Source organism: Paramormyrops kingsleyae, chromosome 7 (genome assembly GCF_048594095.1).
Source record: "Paramormyrops kingsleyae isolate MSU_618 chromosome 7, PKINGS_0.4, whole genome shotgun sequence".
Taxonomy (NCBI): Eukaryota; Metazoa; Chordata; class Actinopteri; order Osteoglossiformes; family Mormyridae; genus Paramormyrops; species Paramormyrops kingsleyae.
Window position 1 is genome coordinate 2,299,523 of NC_132803.1, and position 20,353 is coordinate 2,319,875.

The window sequence follows — 20,353 nt, forward strand, 5'->3', positions numbered from 1 at the left end:
AGCTGTCCAGGGAATGCATCAGTGTCATTTATTTGTAAGATCCTTTCCCATTTCTATGTATGCTCATCTTAACTAGTCAAGTGTTATAACTAGGCCTATATGTTTATTCCAAACGTTAAAATGCTAATATAATAACTTTTTGTTTGTTTACTAGTGTAAGTTGAATGTACAATAAATGAATAGGTGTAGTTTCATAGTTAGTTATTGGGTTTTACATTTGCAGTTTATCCATCCGGTAATTCTACAAATTGTTACAGCAATTGGGGTTAAGGCCTTGCTCAAGAGTATAATGATGAAAAATCACTCTGTCACCCCCATGGGAATTGAACCAGTAACCGCAACACAACAAATCAGCCCTCCAACACTCCTGGTGCAAAACACACTGATTCTATTGGTCATTCAGGTAAACTGGTGGTTTGTTTTCTGGGGAGTCGCACACTGACATCTGACTGAATGAGAGGACCAGCAAACTTCTGCTCAAAGTGAGGTGAAAAGGATTAACTAAATCAGAACAGGTCACATAGATACTGCATTTTCCAAATGAAGAAGTATTTTATTTGCACAGTTTACTTCACAGTATTTCAATTAGCAGTAACCGAGAGTGGAGCAGTCAGAAGAATGATGCATCGTGTCTGTCAGATCTTTTCAAAAACTTCACAAACATGTTACGAAACCATGTTATGATACCACTAATCTTCATTCCGATCAGATTTGATACAGGACCACGTTTGCAAACATGAGTGTTTATGCTGAGTGTGGTGGTAGGTAGGATGGTATCCTGTTACACTACATACAATTTTTAGGTGGGTACAGACCATATACATGCATTTAACCACCCCTACACCTCTGGTGTGCGATAACGACGATTAGAAATGGTTTATTGTGCAAGAAAGTTGAGAAAACATTAGGCATTTCAAATCCTTCTCCTTCTCTCGCTCTCTCCGTGTTTGTGTGTGTGTGTGTGTGTGTACCACAGGGACAAAATAGCCATGTCCAGAAACAAAATTAAGTAACTGTAGGGATTCGTCACATATCATTTTGCAAACGCCTCCCGCTGGCAGCAGGACCGGTATCTGAGCACCGTAGCAGCAGATGAGTTCGGGCTTGTTGGACGCTGCCCCGGGCTCCACAAGCAGAAACCAGTCCAGCCGGCTTAGGTCGGCTCCTCCCGCTGATCTTCTCTACTGTGTTTAAAAAAAGAATATAAATAGATTCATAATATAAACGCACGATACACATAACCGTGAAATTTAATCAACTGCAATTAGGCCTGTTGACACGAAACTATTTGTCCTACCTGTGCGATCGTCTTTTGTTCTGTTTTTTTTTCTTTCCTTTTTTCTTTTTTTAATATAAATATTGTTGTAGCCCCCCTGCAAAGTATTTCAGAAGCTGTTAAATGTACCAACCGGACACAATAAGGGTGATCAACGTTTACTCACAGGGTAACGTGTGAAACACCGCAGGCAAACAGCGTCGCCCGGAGCCGCAGTCGCACCTACACACACCTGCGAGCTTCCGGGAACCTGGGCTGCGCCCCGCTGGGACTCGGCGCTGCCATTTCGCGGGAAGTGCGGCTCCTGGCCCGGGTGCGGTCCGAGGGAACCTGCGGCTCTTAGCGCCTGTCCGGTATGTCTTTTAAACTTTTCTCGCTATAATGTAACGCGTAGGCGAAACGCAATAAATCATGGGCTACTTGTGATTTGTTTTCATAAATAATGTAGTTTTCTGTAATAAGAAAAGCAAGCGCGGAACAACAAGGAAAACGAGGCGAACTGGACGCGCTCATACACTTTGTTCACCTCCGCGACAAGAAACTGGTCACTTTGTCGGCGGGTCACAAACCGCTGGTACAAAAAGAAACGTTTCAGTCGTGGCTATTAAAAGTTTACCTAGGCCTGTGGATTGTGACTGATATATATATATACATACAGTATACATATATGTGTGTGTGTGTGTGTTAACGGCCGTATTTCCCACATACTGACTAAATTCATTGCAAAGCCAAATGAAAACAAACGCGAAAGCAAGGATCAGTGAGATTAACCGTAAAAGTGATTAATGTATTATTCATCACAACAGAACTGAGAAAAACCGAGTTGTGTGCTTACGGCACATTAAGCTCACCTTATTTAATCGGGAAGTACGGAATGTGACCAATGATTTTTCTAGGTATTTAGTAAAAAGGAAAGCCATGCCTTTATTACCTTAGAGAGAAAGAGGAACCCTTGAAATACAATGATTTTGAATTGCCATAGTTACTTTGACTGGCCTGTGCCTAGCGGCCTGGCTGTGGCCTGACTGAATAAAACACTGACTGAGCATGACTGGTACCTGAGCACGCCAGTGTCCCGCAGTGGTCCGGAGCCTATCCCGGAGGCTACAGGCACAGGGCAGGGAACAACCCAGGATGGGGCACCAACCCATCACAGGGCACACATGCAGAGACATGCATAAACTGACAGGTAAAAACACACAGGCCCACCATTCACACCTATGGACAATTTAATCATCCCTATTTTTGGATTTTTAAACTGAAAAGTGCTGATTTTTATTGGTTATGTTTGATTTACTGTATAGCATTTTACTCTGTGTTCGGTTTCATATTCACTGTGCACTGCTTGTCTTTAGTGAAGGTACTGGGCTGAGAAGAGAATGATGGAGGTGCATGCAGCCTGGACCAATAAACCTTTTAATCATACTATCAATGAAGTATATTAGAACTCGTCAAACTGGATGGAACATAAGACTCCAAAATAAAGACACCCACCCATCTTTCATATGTAGTGAGCAGCTTGCTGGATGAAATGAGAATAGTTAGTTTGAAAGTAACACTTCAGCTGTTCTTAACCTAGACGTGGTGACTAGCAGAGGGGTTAAGCTGCTCGCTCAGGAGGTGTGACTGCACCTCCCCAGGAAAGTGCCCTCCTTTAAGTATCTCCAACACTTAGTTTTATTTCAGTGTTACTGCCAAGTGTTGAGCCAAGGGCTGTTAGGGATGATGGTGTAGGATGAGGTCTGTTTCTGGCGTCGTGCCGTCATTGTGCTGCATGGAGGTGTTGGCCACGCCCCTGTTTGTCTGTGCTGCTGGACCATTGGACCAGAGATTTCTGTTTGAGTTGCTGCCATTCGGCGTCTGTCTTCGGGATCCCTACATCTTCTTTAAATTTAATTTGGATTTGGCCCAGATATGGTCAATGAGCAGCTTGTTCTATTTACTCATTAAACGTATGTTCCCCAAAACTTTAAAGATCTTCAATATCTTTGTGTTTTTATCAGGCAGACAGGAATAACCCTGTTATTAGTACCTTATTACGATCATGGATTATTTTCATGCTGCTGATAAAATTTTTTGCAGAAGTAACAGGTCCCAGAACCACTGAAATTCTGATCGACTGTGCTTCCTTGATGTACGTATTTACTTTGAGGAGGTAACGGCAATTTTCTGGTTGCTTTGGTGACAGTGAGGGGCCAGCACCATTACTACAGCCCAGAGGAGCACATACACCTTTGTGGTGTGACCACTGCATGCTGTCATTGAACATGAACAGAGAACAGGATCTGTAGTGTGTTCTTAGAGCAGTGCAGCCTGGGACATGAAGCACATGCACGGTGATGTGTTCTTAGAGCAGTGCAGCTTGGGACATGTATCACATGCACGGTGATGTGTTCTTAGAGCAGTGCAGCTCGGGACATGAATCACATGCACGGTGATGCGTTCTTAGAGCAGTGCAGCTCGGGACATGAATCACATGCACGGTGATGTGTTCTTAGAGCATTGCAGCTTGGGACATGAATCACATGCACAGTGATGCGTTCTTTGAGCAGTGCAGCTTGGGACATGAATCACATGCACGGTGATGCGTTCTTTGAGCAGTGCAGCTTGGGATATGAATCACGTGCACGGTGATGTGTTCTTAGAGCATTGCAGCTTGGGACATGAATCACATGCACGGTGATGCGTTCTTTGAGCAGTGCAGCTTGGGACATGAATCACATGCACGGTGATGCGTTCTTTGAGCAGTGCAGCTTGGGACATGAATCACATGCACGGTGATGCGTTCTTTGAGCAGTGCAGCTTGGGACATGAATCACATGCACGGTGATGTGTTCTTTGAGCAGTGCAGCTTGGGATATGAATCACGTGCACGGTGATGTGTTCTGCATTCCTTGCAAGTGTGGAATTGGACAAAATCCAGTTCCAGCACTTTATTGTCATATGTGCAGTACAAAAATAATTTATTCTATTAACTTCAGATGCTGCAAAAAAGAAATACCTGGTCCCAATTGATTAATTCACCAACTGATAATAAATCCATCTGCACAGGGATGAATGAGGTATCGCTATGACTGTTAGTTTCTACACCTGCTGTTTTAGTCACTGGTTTCTTCTCACAGCCGGTATGGAAAGGTTGGAAATGTCCATGGTGATCTGCGCATCATAGGAGAGCAGGGACCTTAAACAGTGTCACCTGCCTGCTGTTGATCCAGTTGATGGTTAATTGAGCACATTGTGCACTAGCATCTACTTCAGCAGAACGTGAGCTAAATCAAACCACCATAAGTTTCCTTACGTGAGTCCTGGCCACCTACAGGAATTGCCTCCTAACAGTGACATTGAGTTATACTTCTCCCTCCATTAAACTCTACTGCAGCTTGCAGCCCCCCCTTTCCCCGCCCAGGCCCTGCCCAATCCAGCTCAAACTGAGCGCTGCGATATAGGCATCCTGATTCTCCTGCCCAGATGGGGGGGGTGTGGTCATTCCGGCCCTCATCGCAGTCTGCACACACATTCCAGCTTCTCCGTGTCACAGCCTACATATGCAGCACTAGCAAGCTGCTTGGTCAGTGCAGTGTTGCACAGTGTAGGTGGTGGGATTCACTTACACACACAGCTAGAGGGGCCTGCTTCAGGGGCCAGACTCCTCTGGGGTAGGCCGAAAGCCTGACACGGGGTATCTCATCTCGCTGTTCCTCAGGCTTGGTTTCAGGGATCTTTTTCCAGTTCCAGTGTTCTGGAGCAGGAAGGGGGCTTCAGGTCCTTGGGGACAGAGGGGTTTCATTCACTCTGTGCTCTTTCTGTGTTTGTGAGCAGTAGCCGCTGTAAGGAGCCCTGTTCTCAGAATGCAGTACGAATCCAGACCAAGGTTTTGTTTCAACCAACCAGCTGAGTGTAAAGAGTCACAGTTACAGTGTACTCAATTGGTTGGTTGAAACAAAACTTTGGTCTGGATTTGTACTTTCTGGCCCTTAAGTTTCCAGATCTGTTGGCTGGTCTCCCTCGCACCCGTTTCCCAGCTGTGCTGAAGTCCGTCTGGGAGAGTAGGGTCTGTGTGTCTGCCTTGTGCTTTTTGTCATACTTATATTTGAAGTTGGTGGAGGTTACAGCTCCTGCTTGGAATGGGCTGCAGATACAGTGTGTCCCTGACGAGAAATCTCTCCCTGCAGTGAACAAATCTGTTCCCTTTCAACACCAGCGATGGAGGAGATTGTGTGGGAGCAGTTCACTGTCACCCTGCACAGGGTGAGTGATGAACATAATGCACCTTTTTTGTTGGAACACAAATCCAGTGCATCTTGTGTGCAACACTGCATCAAATGCCAAATATTGACACTTATCATGTGAATCACTGCATCTCATGCCTCTGCCCAGTGTGACTCACCCTCTATCTCTCACTCTCTGCCCACCATTAAAGGACTCTAAGAGGGGCTTCGGAATTGCTGTCACCGGGGGCCGGGACAATCCCAAAGTGGACACCGGGGAGATGTCCATCATCGTGTCTGACGTCCTGCAGGGGGGTCCGGCCGACGGACTGCTTTTGTATGTACCTGCCCTCCGTCACTCACTATTCACCACTCCTGTAAAGGGACAGTAGGTCCGCCACCTTACTGTCTTTCATTGGTTGAGAAACCCTTTTAAACTCCCCTCAGAATGCCGTCCTGGAGGGAGTTGCCTGCTTGTGTCCTGTCCTTAGGCAGTGTGGAGCAGAGCGGTGTAGCGCAAGCGTGTTGGGCCCTGAGGTCGATTGATTGAAACCATCCGCTTTTTGAAAAGCTGTAATTCGTTCTTTATTGGCTCGCTGTCGTTTCGCCACTGAGCACTTCAGCAAGGCCATTAACCTGCAATTTCTCCACGGACTGGCTGACTGTACTCTCAGTTGCACGTCACTTTGGATAGAAGTGTCTGCTAAAGCGAATAAAATGCAAAATGAATAAAACCTCTGGCATGCAATCCCTGGCTGTATCATCTCACCCAGACATCAATGATAACCCAACTCACTGCACTCTGCTGCTTCACTGTAATATGTTAAGATGGTATATCATAGTATCACGTGACTGGTGTGATGCTCATCAGTGTAACTGTTGCCCTGGCAGTGAGAATGACCGTGTGATCCTGGTTAACGGCTTGTCCATGGAGAATGTGCCACATTCCTTTGCTGTGCAGCAACTCCGAAAATGTGGGAAAGTGGCCAAATTTGTGAGTTTTTTTTTTTTAAAACCCATTTCAGTCATTTGTTGATCTTTTATTTGGGTCTGTGTTGTGTTTATTTTTAACTACATCTGCCATGTTGGTCTTTAAGCGGACCTGCGTCTTGTGTGTCTACTGATTCCTAAATGCCGGCCTTTCTGACCCATAAAGGTGGTGAAGAGACCCAAGAGAGCAGCACCCAGTGCACTGAAGCGCTCCCAGTCACACGACGAGAGGCTCTCTGACTACCCTGGCGACTATGATCAAGATTATGACTATGACCGAGACTACGACTATGACGACCACAGCATGTACAGCGCTCAGAGCAGCAATGCAGACTACCCTCATGAGCATAGTCCAGAAAAGGAACAGGCTAGATACCCAGAACGCCGAGGGCGTGACCGCGACCGGGATTACGGTCGAGATCGCAGTCGAGGTAGGAGTCTGGAGCGGGATCTGAGTCCAGAGAGACAGTACTACCGTGACAGAAGCAGGGGGCGCTCTTTAGACAGAGAAGCCAGCCCCGAGGGGCCTTATAGGAGAGACCACAGCAGGGGCCGGGCCCTGGAACGCGGTCAAAGCCCGGCCCGCAGCCGTGACCCCAGCTACGAGCGAGAGCTCGACCGCAAGTCTTATGAGCCCCGCCCAGAAGAACGACTGATGAGGAGCAGAAGTAGAGATCAGCTTCAGGCCCCCTCGCCCCGCCCAGAAGAACGACTGATGAGGAGCAGAAGTAGAGACCAGCTGCAGGCCCGCTCCCCTTCGCCCCGCCCAGAAGAACGACTGATGAGGAGCAGAAGCAGGGACCAGCTGCAGGCCCCCTCCCCCTCGCCAAGCCACAGCCGTGTCCATGAGCAACTGGAGAAACCATTAAATGTCGTCCTGCTGAAGAATCGACCAAATGAAGGTACGCAAGCTGCATGTGCTGGGTGGGATCTTGCTGTTGGACCATTGAATAAGGTCTAGCTGTGACCTCTACTGTATGACCGTTTTCTCTTTGTCCCTGAGAGCAAATCATAAGCAAGAAGCTGGGTATCTCCTTAAGAAAAATCAGTCTAACCTTAATCTCCTTCACTTATAGAGTACGGGCTTCGGCTGGGGAGTCAGATCTTTATCAAAGAGATGACCAGTACTGGTCTAGCCAGCAGGGATGGTGCTCTGCAGGAAGGTGACATCATCTTAAAGGTATGGCAATATCACATCCAGAGTGTCAGCTCTGAAGGGACACATAGGCTTACAGCCTTTTATAAAGTTACACATTAACGTTGAGGATGCCGCAATGCCATATTTGTCATGGTATTGCCCCATTTGATTTAAAACTTGCAGCAGTCACTCCAGTAAAACTGGTCTTGACCCTTCTGATTCTAATAACTGTAGAACAATCTCTAATCGGCCAGGCACTGGAAAACTTTTTGAAATTTTTAATGCCTTCTAGCTATAGCTGTTGTTGCCTTCTCTACCCCACACCTTTCCTGAACCACCCTCCTCCCAAACTGACCTGCACACTGTAATTGTACAGTGGGCTCTACCCCACACCTTTCCTGAACCCCCCTCCTCCTAAACTGACCTGCACACTGTAATTGTACAGTGGGCTCTACCCCACACCTTTCCTGAACCCCCCTCCTCCTAAACTGACCTGCACACTGTAATTGTACAGTGGGCTCTACCCCACATCTTTCCTGAACCCCCCTCCTCCTAAACTGACCTGCACACTGTAATTGTACAGTGGGCTCTACCCCACACCTTTCCTGAACCCCCCTCCCCCCAAACTGACCTGCACACTGTAATTGTACAGTGGACTCTACCCCACACCTTTCCTGAACCCCCTTCTTCCCAAAATGACCCATGCACTGTAATTGTACAGTGGGCTCTACCCCACACCTTTCCTGAACCCCCTTCCCCCCAAACTGACCTGCACACTGTAATTGTACAGTGGACTCTACCCCACACCTTTCCTGAACCCCCCTCTTCCCAAACTGACCCATGCACTGTAATTGTACAGTGGGCTCTATCCCACACCTTTCCTGAACCCCCCTCCCCCCAAACTGACCCATGCACTGTAATTGTACAGTGGGCTCTACCCCACACCTTTCCTGAACCCCCCTCCCCCCAAACTGACCCATGCACTGTAATTGTACAGTGGGCTCTACCCCACACCTTTCCTGAACCCCCCTCCCCCCAAACTGACCCATGCACTGTAATTGTATAGTGGGCTCTGCCCCACACCTTTCCTGAAGCCCCCTCCCCCCAAACTGACCTGCACACTGTAATTGTACAGTGGGCTCTACCCCACACCTTTCCTGAACCCCCCTCCCCCCAAACTGACCCATGCACTGTAATTGTACAGTGGGCTCTACCCCACACCTTTCCTGAACCCCCCTCCCCCCAAACTGACCCATGCACTGTAATTGTATAGTGGGCTCTGCCCCACCCCACCCCCACCACCTGTCCCTGACTCCTCCCCTTTGGCTTTCAGGGTTGGGGGGGGGGGGGGCTGAGTGATCAAGTGTGGATACTGATAGCTTTGGATGACTTTGGTTTTTGTGTGGTCCTCCCCCTGCTTCCCCTGGCAGATTAACGGCACGGTGACGGAGAACCTGTCCCTGGGTGACGCCGGCAAGCTGGTGGAGAGGTCCCGCGGGCAGCTGCGGCTGCTGGTTCAGAGGGACCGCCGGCAGCTCCTGCTCCGCATCCCGCACCTGGCCGACAGCGACTCGGAGCCCGACGGTAACCTCTGCCGGACGTTGACGTCATACGGCAAGGATGTGACCTCCCTATGCAGTCTCATCATTGTCACTGATTAGTCCTTCCACTGCTGTGTCATCTGTGAATTTGACTGGGCAGCACAGTCATGCATCTGCAGAGAAAACAGCAGTGAGCTGAGCACACAGCCCTGGGGGGCACCTGTGCTCAGTCTGAGGACCCTGGGGGTGTTGTATCCTATGAAAATGCCATTTTAAAGAGCAACATGATGCTGTCTGTTGGGAAATTGAACCTTGATGATGATTGGACTCTCCAAAAAGACAATGATTTCAAGCACACCTCCAAGCTAACCTAGATCCTGGAATGTTCTGGAATGTCCTTCTCAGTTCCCGGATTTAAATCCCACTGAAAACATCAATGAACAACAGGCATTGGTTCTAACAAGGAGGTGGAGGAAGCTTGTCAGTGCTTATTGACGATGCCTTTCAGCAGCTATAAGATGCTGCACAAAGTACTGAAGCTGGAGGTTGAATAATAGTGCTCGTGAACAGTTGGTGAAAAGACTTTGTGAAAGTGAAGTCCATCTTATCTTCTCAAAATAACTCAAATATGCATCAATAAGCATTTTTTTGTTGTTTAATGTGGCTTATTTTCATTAACCTCAATTCACATCATTGTCTTTAGAGATGAGGGGGTTGAATATATCTTATTGCAACTGTATGTGAAATTAAGTTTGCCTTTTCTCCCTTATGGGATACACAGATGGTATTTTCTGTCAAGTTAGACTTGTTATGAAGAAAATGCCTTTTTGTGAATTGTTCTGGTTTGTCCCTTGTGGGGGGGGGCTTTGTTGGTGTCCTCTCATTGGCTCCTATGGGAAAGGGTGGGGGTGGGAATGTGGAGGATCCCAGCCTCTTTACTGTTGTGGGCCAGATCAGCATTGTTGAGAATGAAGAGGGCAATCTACAGTTTCCTGTACCTCTGCTCCCTTTTCCTGTTGGCTGCAGACATTTCGGAGATCGAGTCGTATCGCTCCTACTCCCCTCAGGAGGAGCGCGGCGCTGCTCACTCTGACATCTCCTCACACTCGTCCAACGAGAAACTGCGCGAGAAGCCCAGGTACAGGGAAATGCCGCCCTCTTTGTGCCTGAAATGCTGTCAATCTCTGATCCCTGCTGGGGGTCTGGGGAAGATCAGAGCTGTTAAAGGCTATTTGTAAATTTGAACATTTACACTGACCCCAGGGAGGACCCCCCCGGCCGGCTGGCCAAGATGGGTGCACAGCCGACCCCGTTCAGGGCACTGGAGCAGCAGCCCAGCGAGCCGCCTGACAAGGAGGAGACACGAGTGGCAGAGCCTGCCGGTAACCGAGGGGCTTCCGGTGCCCTCCTCTTACAGCATTACACGATACGCAGTAAGGTTAAAGCTGTACTGGCTCCTTCTCCAGTTCTCCCAGTATACTTAACTTGTTTTCCAGTGCCAGTTATGGCAGTTGCACCAGTGGTCAGCAGTTCAACAAAGATGGAGCTCCACCCAAGTGCAGAGGATGAGGAAACATACGGGTAAATAAATAAACTGTAGACATTTGTACTGAAAAGGGCTCTGCAGTAGAAGAGTTGGCGGTAAACTCTGAAAAGGAGAGGTGTATGATCTGTATATCTGCCATAGGGAGAAGTGTATGATCTGTATATCTGCAATGGGGAGAGGTGTATGATCTGTATATCTGCAATGGGGAGAAGTGTATGATCTATAAGATCTGCAATGGGGAGAAGTGTATGATCTGTATATCTGCAATGGGGAGAGGTGTATGATCTGTATATCTGCAATGGGGAGAAGTGTATGATCTATAAGATCTGCAATGGGGAGAAGTGTATGATCTGTATATCTGCAATGGGGAGAGGTGTATGATCTGTATATCTGCAATGGGGAGAGGTGTATGATCTGTATATCTGCAATGGGGAGAAGTGTATGATCTGTATATCTGCAATGGGGAGAAGTGTATGATCTATAAGATCTGCAATGGGGAGAAGTGTATGATCTGTATATCTGCAATGGGGAGAGGTGTATGATCTGTATATCTGCAATGGGGAGAGGTGTATGATCTGTATATCTGCAATGGGGAGAAGTGTATGATCTGTATATCTGCAATGGGGAGAGGTGTATGATCTATAAGATCTGCATATCTGGGATAGTAAGGATGAAGCCAGTGTATCACGTGGAATGTGCTGTGTGAAGGAGTTCTGGGTTTTTTCGTGAGGCTTAGGTCAAATATATTGGTGAATGTGGAACACCAGTTTATAAGTTGCATGTTACTAACCCAACACAAGACTGAAAATGCTCTCCTGAGCACCCAGTGCTCGCTGAGAGGAACATTGCAGTGTGTTGGTTTTTCAGCCCAAACACAGTGGTGGTGCAGTTCCAGAAGGCCGACAGCGTAGGGCTACGTCTCGCGGGAGGCAGCGACGTGGGCATCTTCGTTGCCGGCGTGCAGGAGGACAGCGCTGCGGAGAGGGAGGGTCTCCGAACTGGGGATCAGATACTGAAGGTACCTCATGGGAGGGTGGAGCATGATCACACTTATACACTCCAGGGAGGGTAGTGGGAGCAGCTGTGATGTGTATGAATGGACATAGCTGCATAATGGAGAACATTCAGTGCCTGCGATTCCTGCGGCCGTGGGACGGTTCCAGTGTCTGTGTGTGATTTGTTTGCTCGCTTTGCAGGTGAACAGCATGGACTTCCGGGGGATGGTGCGGGAAGAAGCCGTCTTGTACCTGCTGGAGATCCCCAGGGGCGAGACCGTTACCATCCTGGCCCAAAGCAAGCCTGACGGTACACATCTTTACAGGAAAAATCTATTCATGTTACCGGGTGCATGGCCTCTTATGGATTCGTTTTAATGAAAAAATACATAACATCAAATTATGTGAGCCGAATGTGCGTATATGCAGGTGCCGTGTTCTGTGGTCACTGAGTGTGTGCGTATGCAGGTTCTGTGGTCACTGAGTATGTGCGTATGCAGGATCTGTGGTCACTGAGTATGTGCGTATGCAGGATCTGTGGTCACTGAGTGTGTGTGTATGCAGGTTCTGTGGTCACTGAGTGTGTGCGTATGCAGGTTCTGTGGTCACTGAATATGTGTGTATGCAGGTACCACGTTTCCATGCTCATTGCTGGACCGTCCATGTCTTTATGAGGAAATTCTTTGTTTCTCTGCTCTGCTACAGTTTACCAGGAGATCATAGACTCTGATAGAGGGGACTTGTTCTACATCAGGACACATTTTGAATTTGAGAAGGATTCTCCTCACAGCCTGGCCTTCAGCAGGGGGGAGATCTTCAAGGTGATGGACACCCTGTATAATGGCAAACTGGGAAACTGGCTGGCCATTCGCTTGGGCAGGGACAATGAGCCCCTGGACAGGGGCATAATTCCCAGCAAAAGCAGGTGCGTGTGTGCACCACTGTGTGTGGCCGTGAGTCTGCGGGTGAGCTGTGTGTGGTCAAGTGCCTGTGTGTGTTGGGTGTATCGCTACTCGGATAGTTCTAGCGCTCTCTGGTGTGTCATAACCCACAGGGCAGATCAGCTGGCCAATGTGCAGAATGCCCAGAGGGGACTGGGCAATGACCGCGGGGACTTCTGGAGGCTGCGAGGTCAGAGGGCAGCGAAGAAGAAGGATCTCCGGAAGAGCCGCGAGGACCTCAGTGCTCCGGTTGTTTCCACACGCTTCCCCGCTTACGAAAGAGTGGTGTTACGCGAGGGTGAGTCCTACTGGGAGGTTGTCCACACCAGCCTGCACTGTGCAGTGCTGGACCTCCCGATCTCCCCTAGCCTTTCTGTGCCGCCTGGCACTCTACGCACTCTTCCATACTCTTCCATACTCTTCAAGGCTTTTGAAGGCTGCCCGTCTGCTTTTTTCCAGCTGGTTTTAAACGTCCCGTGGTGCTGTTTGGGCCCATTGCTGACGCTGCCATTGAGAAGCTGGCCTCAGATCTTCCAGATCAGTTTGCCATTGCAAGTGAGTGGAGAACCTTTTCTCAGCATCATGTAAGAAGGGAGGAAGCACATCTTCACGTCCGTGTGTTTCTCCAGAAACCGAGCCCAAGGATGCCGGGTCAGAGAAGTCATCGGGCGTGGTGAAGCTGAACACCATTCGGCAGATCATCGAACAGGTGCACCTTTCACATCCCTGTTGGAATTGCTGTGTACACATGGGAGCACTGCAGACCTGCTGATTTTCCCTCTGCGTGCAGAACCGGCACGCCCTGCTGGACGTCACCCCCAAGGCCGTGGACACGCTTAACTACACGCAGTGGTACCCGATTGTGATCTTCTTCAACCCCGAGACCAAGCAGGCTGTTAAGACGATGCGCCAGAGACTGATGCCTGGCTCCAATCGCAGTGCCCGCAAGCTCTATGAGCAGGCGGTGAAGCTGAGGAAGACCTGCTCACACCTCTTCACCGGTTGGTGCACATCCTACCTGCCAGTCACAGACCTCATGATGGTCTGGCTGCCTCTCATTCCTATTTGCTTGTTTCCACAGATATCATTGATCTTAATGCTGCCAATGATGCGTGGTACGGCAACGTGAAGGACTCGATTCTGGAGCAGCAGGAACGTGCCGTGTGGGTCTTTGAGCGAAAAGTGAGTTAGTCATGTATCTCCACAACATGATTGGTGTATGTAAGGTGTAGATGGTGTGTTTGGTGTAAATAGGGTATGGTTGGTGTGTTTGGTGTATATAGGGTGTAGATGGTGTGTTTGGTGTAAATAGGGTATGGTTGGTGTGTTTGGTGTATATAGGGTGTAGATGGTGTGTTTGGTGTAAATAGGGTATGGTTAGTGTGTTTGGTGTATATAGGGTATAGATGGTGTGTTTGGTGTAAATAGGGTATGGTTGGTGTGTTTGGTGTATATAGGGTATAGATGGTGTGTTTGCAGGTTCTGGTTGGTGTGTTTGGTGTATATAGGGTGTAGATGGTGTGTTTGGTGTATATAGGGTATGGTTGGTGTGTTTGGTGTATATAAGGTGTAGATGGTGTGTTTGGTGTAAATAGTGTATGGTTGGTGTGTTTGGTGTATATAGGGTATGGTTGGTGTGTTTGGTGTATATAGGATGTAGATGGTGTGTTTGGTGTATATAAGGTGTAGATGGTGTGTTTGGTGTATATAAGGTGTAGATGGTGTGTTTGGTATAAATAGGGTATGGTTGGTGTGTTTGGTGTATATAGGGTGTAGATGGTGTGTTTGGTGTAAATAGGGTATGGTTGGTGTGTTTGGTGTATATAGGGTGTAGTTGGTGTGTTTGGTGTAAATAGGGTATGGTTGGTGTGTTTGGTGTAAATAGGGTATGGTTGGTGTGTTTGGTGTATATAGGGTATGGTTGGTGTGTTTGGTGTATATAGGGTGTAGTTGGTGTGTTTGGTGTAAATAGGGTATGGTTGGTGTGTTTGGTGTATATAAGGTGTAGATGGTGTGTTTGGTGTAAATAGGGTATGGTTGGTGTGTTTGGTGTATATAGGGTGTAGATGGTGTGCTTGGTGTAAATAGGGTATGGTTGGTGTGTTTGGTGTATATTGGGTGTAGATGATGTGTTTGGTGTAAATAGGGTGTGGTTGGTGTGTTTGGTGTATATAGGGTGTAGATGGTGTGTTTGGTGTAAATAGGGTATGGTTGGTGTGTTTGGTGTATATAGGGTATAGATGGTGTGTTTGCAGGTTCTGGTTGGTGTGTTTGGTGTATATAGGGTGTAGATGGTGTGTTTGGTGTATATAGGGTATGGTTGGTGTGTTTGGTGTATATAAGGTGTAGATGGTGTGTTTGGTGTAAATAGTGTATGGTTGGTGTGTTTGGTGTATATAGGGTATGGTTGGTGTGTTTGGTGTGTATAGGATGTAGATGGTGTGTTTGGTGTATATAAGGTGTAGATGGTGTGTTTGGTGTATATAAGGTGTAGATGGTGTGTTTGGTATAAATAGGGTATGGTTGGTGTGTTTGGTGTATATAGGTTGTAGATGGTGTGTTTGGTGTAAATAGGGTATGGTTGGTGTGTTTGGTGTATATAGGGTGTAGTTGGTGTGTTTGGTGTAAATAGGGTATGGTTGGTGTGTTTGGTGTAAATAGGGTATGGTTGGTGTGTTTGGTGTATATAGGGTATGGTTGGTGTGTTTGGTGTATATAGGGTGTAGTTGGTGTGTTTGGTGTAAATAGGGTATGGTTGGTGTGTTTGGTGTATATAGGGTGTAGTTGGTGTATTTGGTGTAAATAGGGTATGGTAGGGTATGGTTGGTGTCTTTCCGCAGCGTGGTGTATATAGGGTATGGTTGGTGTGTTTGGTGTATATAGGGTGTAGATGGTGTGTTTGGTGTAAATAGGGTATGGTTGGTGTGTTTGGTGTATATAAGGTGTAGATGGTGTGTTTGGTGTAAATAGGGTATGGTTGGTGTGTTTGGTGTATATAGGGTGTAGATGGTGTGCTTGGTGTAAATAGGGTATGGTTGGTGTGTTTGGTGTATATTGGGTGTAGATGATGTGTTTGGTGTAAATAGGGTGTGGTTGGTGTGTTTGGTGTATATAGGGTGTAGATGGTGTGTTTGGTGTAAATAGGGTATGGTTGGTGTGTTTGGTGTATATAGGGTGTAGATGGTGTGTTTGGTGTAAATAGGGTATGGTTGGTGTGTTTGGTGTATATAGGGTATGGTTGGTGTGTTTGGTGTATATAGGGTATGGTTGGTGTGTTTGGTGTAAATAGGGTATGGTTGGTGTGTTTGGTGTATATAGGGTGTAGATGGTGTGTTTGGTGTAAATAGGGTATGGTTGGTGTGTTTGGTGTATATAGGGTGTAGATGGTGTATATGGGATATATATGATGTGGGTGATGTGTATGAGGTGTGTGGGGTGTATAGGGTGGGGGTGGTGTGTTTGGGCTATATTGGGGGTATAGGGTGTGGGTGGTGTGTTTGGGCTATATTGGGGGTATAGGGTGGGGGTGGTGTGTTTGGGGTATATTGGGGGTATAGGCTGTGTGTGGGGTGTATTAAGTGTGGGGGGTGTATATATGCAACAGGTCTCATTGTTTGTTTTTGACGTCATTTCAGCTGGACGGTACCGATGAGGACATCGATCTCCAGGACGACCACATGTCCTACCTGTCAGCTATGGGTGCCGACTACCTGAGCATGGACAGCCGCATGATCAGCGACTACGACGACACCGCGGATGAGGGCGGAGCTTACACTGACCATGAACTCGATGAACAATTGGACGAGCTGCAGGAGTCTGCCATCACCCGCTCCTCTGAGCCCGTGCTTCCGGATGAGGTGAGTGGTCAGCTAAGCATTGCTGCAGGCAACAGCACCAGCTTCTTCTCACTCTCCCACCCCCACCTAGGTGCAGCGGCCAGCGCCAGAACCTCGCTCTCGCATGAGGAAAAGAGACAGCCCAGAGCTGCAGAGGGAGCCCACCCCACCCCCCTCTTTTGTCCCTGAACCCCCCAAGGTGAGTGCCTCAACACCTTCAAGTAGACTAATGGCACTTTTCTATTACCACCAAGAACCGAGCCATACTGCAAGCTGACGGTTTTCAATTGTAAGTTACGCAAGCCGTACCCAAGCCGTACCCAAGCCGCACCCAAGCCGCACCCAAGCCGCACCCAAGCCGCACCCAAGCTGTACCCAAGCCGTACCCAAGCCGTACCATGCAAGCGAATCCTAATTGTAGCACTAGCATTTAATGCTAACAAAATACGGTGATTTTCACAGACTTGCTGTTGGAAATTAGGTGCGTCTTGTGAACAGTAAATAAGCGTCTCTTTGGTTTTATGTCACTTTTGCTCCCCAAACCTGGCAGTGCCTTTACTGAGCTGATTGTTCAGCAGTGACAAACCAAAGCGAGCTGGAACCACGCTGTAACTAGTCTCTCTTCGCAGTATGGCTCAGGTGTGGCTCAGTTCCTGTATGCCACAGAAGAACCCCATATTAGTACCCCTGAAGGTGCACCAGGAACTCAGCGTGTCTGTAGAGTAATGTGACATGTACTAGCCTTCTGCCATTTGTATGAGTCCCATTGCCTTAGTGCTGGATTCAAACATCCCCATCGCAGGCCCGGCCACAGCCCCGAGAGCCAGCCGCACGCCCCCACAGCGACGCCTATGACTCCCTCCCCAGTAGCCCCACTGGTGCCAAGCTTCCTCCGCCTCCAGTTCCGCAGAAGCCCAGCTATGTCCCCCGTGCACCCACTGACCCCCCCACTGATCCACCCACTGACTCCGAGGGCAGCCAGGAGGATCCTTCTCAGAAGTCCTTTCTCGGGAAAGTAAAAACCTTTGAGAAGCTGGACCACCTGGCCCGGGCACAGAGGATGCTGGAGCTGCAGGAAGCTCAGAATGCCAGGGTCAGTTGGTCACACGCACCTCACTGACTTTGCTGTCTTATCACAGTTACTCACTGAGCACCGGCCTCTTCGCTACCTTTCTCTGTCTTATCACAGTTACTCACTGAGCACCGGCCTCTTCGCTACCTTTCTCTGCCTTATCACAGTTACTCACTGAGCACCGGCCTCTTCGCTACCTTTCTCTGTCTTATCACAGTTACTCACTGAGCACCGGCCTCTTCGCTACCTTTCTCTGTCTTATCACAGTTACTCACTGAGCACCGGCCTCTTCGCTACCTTTCTCTGTCTTATCACAGTTACTCACTGAGCACCGGCCTCTTCGCTACCTTTCTCTGTCTTATCACAGTTACTCACTGAGCACCGGCCTCTTCGCTACCTTTCTCTGTCTTATCACAGTTACTCACTGAGCACCGGCCTCTTCGCTACCTTTCTCTGTCTTATCACAGTTACTCACTGAGCACCGGCCTCTTCGCTACCTTTCTCTGTCTTATCACAGTTACTCACTGAGCACCGGCCTCTTCGCTACCTTTCTCTGTCTTATCACAGTTACTCACTGAGCACCGGCCTCTGCGCTACCTTTCTCTGTCTTATCACAGTTACTCACTGAGCACCGGCCTCTTCGCTACCTTTCTCTGTCTTATCACAGTTACTCACTGAGCACCGGCCTCTTCGCTACCTTTCTCTGTCTTATCACAGTTACTCACTGAGCACCGGCCTCTTCGCTACCTTTCTCTGTCTTATCACAGTTACTCACTGAGCACCGGCCTCTTCGCTACCTTTCTCTGTCTTATCACAGTTACTCACTGAGCACCGGCCTCTTCGCTACCTTTCTCTGTCTTATCACAGTTACTCACTGAGCACCGGCCTCGTCGCTACCTTTCTCTGTCTTATCACAGTTACTCACTGAGCACCGGCCTCGTCGCTACCTTTCTCTGTCTTATCACAGTTACTCACTGAGCACCGGCCTCTTCGCTACCTTTCTCTGTCTTATCACAGTTACTCACTGAGCACTGGCCTCTTCGCTACCTTTCTCTGTCTTATCACAGTTACTCACTGAGCACCGGCCTCGTCGCTACCTTTCTCTGTCTTATCACAGTTACTCACTGAGCACTGGCCTCTCTCTCTGCTTTTTGTACTGCTGTATTGACTGTCCTTTTCATTATGGTATTGGTATATTCCTGTGTTCTACCTGTTTTTTAACCATGTTTGCAGTTGCTCTTATCTAAGTATTTGCTATTTTAGCAAACAAACTTCCTGTTTGCAGATAGAAATAGCCCAGAAGCATCCAGATATTTATGCAGTCCCAATTAAAGCCCCAAAACCAGACCACAGCAGACCTCAGCCAATAGGGTAAGAGAAGACTTTCCTGGTGACATCATTGACTTGCTTTTTCCCACTGCTGACACTATTTCTCATCTCCTGCTTTGCTGCCTTGTAATTCGTCCTCCATTAAGTCTGCCCCTGTACCCACCATGTCCATCCTGCTAACAGCTAGCATTGTACCAACAGCTCCAGCTCCAACCTGGACATCCAGGCCCCACACTCTAAGCCAATACAGGCCGACGGCCGAGCATACCACCATGGTGAGGATGAGGATGAGTACCGGCGGCAGCTGGCTGAGAAAACGAGGAAGGGCTATTATAACCCACAAAAGTACAAAGACACAGAGCTCTAGGTGGAAGCTACAGCCAATATTAGCAGGTCATGCCCACTGGATGATCTGGGGTGGTTTTCCTGAAGCCGCCTTAACACTACATCGTTCGTAAATTCTGAGTTAAATGATAGAACTTATGAATGACCTAGAGTAAGAACTCTTCGGGAAACACACCCATGGGCTTTAGGAACAAGTCCCAGTTTATTTGTTTGTTACGTCACTTACATAAGAGATTATTATAATCAGACTTGTATGTATCAGTCATTATCTCTTATGTATTAAATAAACCTGATGAGCCACATTTTACATGCATGTTATATGTCAAAAACAATTTCATATGAATTTTTAACATTTTGTCATTATACCTTGATATTCTTGTCAAAGTGCCTTTCTGCCCTCAGCTCAGCATCTGAGGTATTTTGGGAGGTTTTTCATTGAGCTGTCATGAGGAATGATGATGTAAATGTGATGCAGCTACTGCTACTGTAGAATATTATCATCCACCATTAACATATCTAATGTCAACTTTAACTAAATGTTCTTGATTCCAGGGATGGTTCCTAATAAAAATTCACTTGTCACCCTATGGAGTTACAAGACTAATGTTTTCAATTAGCAGCCATGTCATGCAGACATACAGTATGCTTTGCAGAAGCATCCTTATGAATCATTAATCTCCGGCAGTGTACAGTGGGGCTGCAGTCAGAGGCCATTACTTTAGCTCAGGGTTTATTCAAATCACAGTCTTCAGGGTCCATGCACTGCTGTTTTTCCAGCCTTCCTTCACCCTTGAATCAGATGTGAAGCCTCTGTGGTCAATCAGATTTGGAAATTACTAAGCTACCTGGGAGAACTGAAAACAAGGCCTAGATTTGGAATGGAAGAGCCCTGCTTTAGCTGGATGTAGGCAGGCAACCCCTAAGTGGCCCACCAGGGGGCAGTCATTGTCTAAGTGTAAATTTGCTCCATTATTCAAGGCTGCAGTTATTGTAAATATCACTGATAGTATCATCATAATTCCAGGAAATAATGAGGCTTCCCCGATGTGTAACTGTAAATTGTGCTCCATTACAGGAGACATTGGTATCCTGGTGACATTCTTTGGCTAATATTCACTGCTGATAAAACAAACCGC

The 20,353-nt window shown here is 47.8% G+C and overlaps 1 protein-coding gene and 1 long non-coding RNA gene across 6 annotated transcripts; one reads left to right on the forward strand and one right to left on the reverse strand.

Moving 5' to 3' along the window:
* Nucleotides 1-528: 528 nt before the first annotated feature.
* On the reverse strand, nt 529-2,423 carry LOC111851483 (uncharacterized). 3 transcript variants are annotated; one of them, XR_011992301.1, is made up of 4 exons: nt 2,335-2,423; nt 1,443-1,652; nt 1,298-1,373; nt 529-1,184 (listed from the first exon to the last, which is right to left on the reverse strand). It is a non-coding gene; the product is annotated as an uncharacterized lncRNA (long non-coding RNA). The 3 variants fall into 3 exon arrangements; XR_011992299.1 differs by lacking the exon at nt 2,335-2,423 and adding an exon at nt 2,128-2,322; XR_011992300.1 differs by lacking the exon at nt 2,335-2,423 and adding an exon at nt 2,208-2,320.
* On the forward strand, nt 1,504-19,804 carry LOC111851482 (tight junction protein 2-like). Of its 3 annotated transcripts, XM_072714019.1 has the most exons (24): nt 1,504-1,629; nt 5,449-5,524; nt 5,697-5,821; nt 6,376-6,478; nt 6,641-7,219; nt 7,286-7,376; nt 7,551-7,654; nt 9,043-9,196; nt 10,180-10,291; nt 10,417-10,535; nt 10,650-10,734; nt 11,567-11,717; nt 11,896-12,004; nt 12,400-12,619; nt 12,749-12,933; nt 13,095-13,190; nt 13,265-13,344; nt 13,426-13,636; nt 13,717-13,817; nt 16,271-16,492; nt 16,563-16,670; nt 17,274-17,564; nt 18,829-18,914; nt 19,074-19,804. In XM_072714019.1, the coding sequence occupies exons 2-24, from the start codon at nt 5,480-5,482 to the stop codon at nt 19,237-19,239; spliced, it is 3,543 nt and encodes a 1,180-aa protein (XP_072570120.1). In that variant the 5' UTR covers nt 1,504-1,629; nt 5,449-5,479; the 3' UTR covers nt 19,240-19,804. The 3 variants fall into 3 exon arrangements, with proteins under 3 accessions (XP_072570120.1, XP_072570119.1, XP_072570121.1); XM_072714018.1 differs by having other exon boundaries at nt 6,641-7,376; XM_072714020.1 differs by lacking the exon at nt 18,829-18,914 and having other exon boundaries at nt 6,641-7,376; nt 19,074-19,248.
* Nucleotides 19,805-20,353: the final 549 nt, after the last annotated feature.

Coding starts and splice junctions, on each gene's coding strand:
- LOC111851482 (XM_072714018.1), top strand. CDS start 5,480: ATGGAGGAGATTGTGTGGGAGCAGTTCACTGTCACCCTGCACAGG. Junction 9,197..10,179: donor CAGCGACTCGGAGCCCGACG/GTAACCTCTGCC, acceptor TGTTGGCTGCAG/ACATTTCGGAGATCGAGTCG. Junction 10,536..10,649: donor ACGAGTGGCAGAGCCTGCCG/GTAACCGAGGGG, acceptor CTTGTTTTCCAG/TGCCAGTTATGGCAGTTGCA.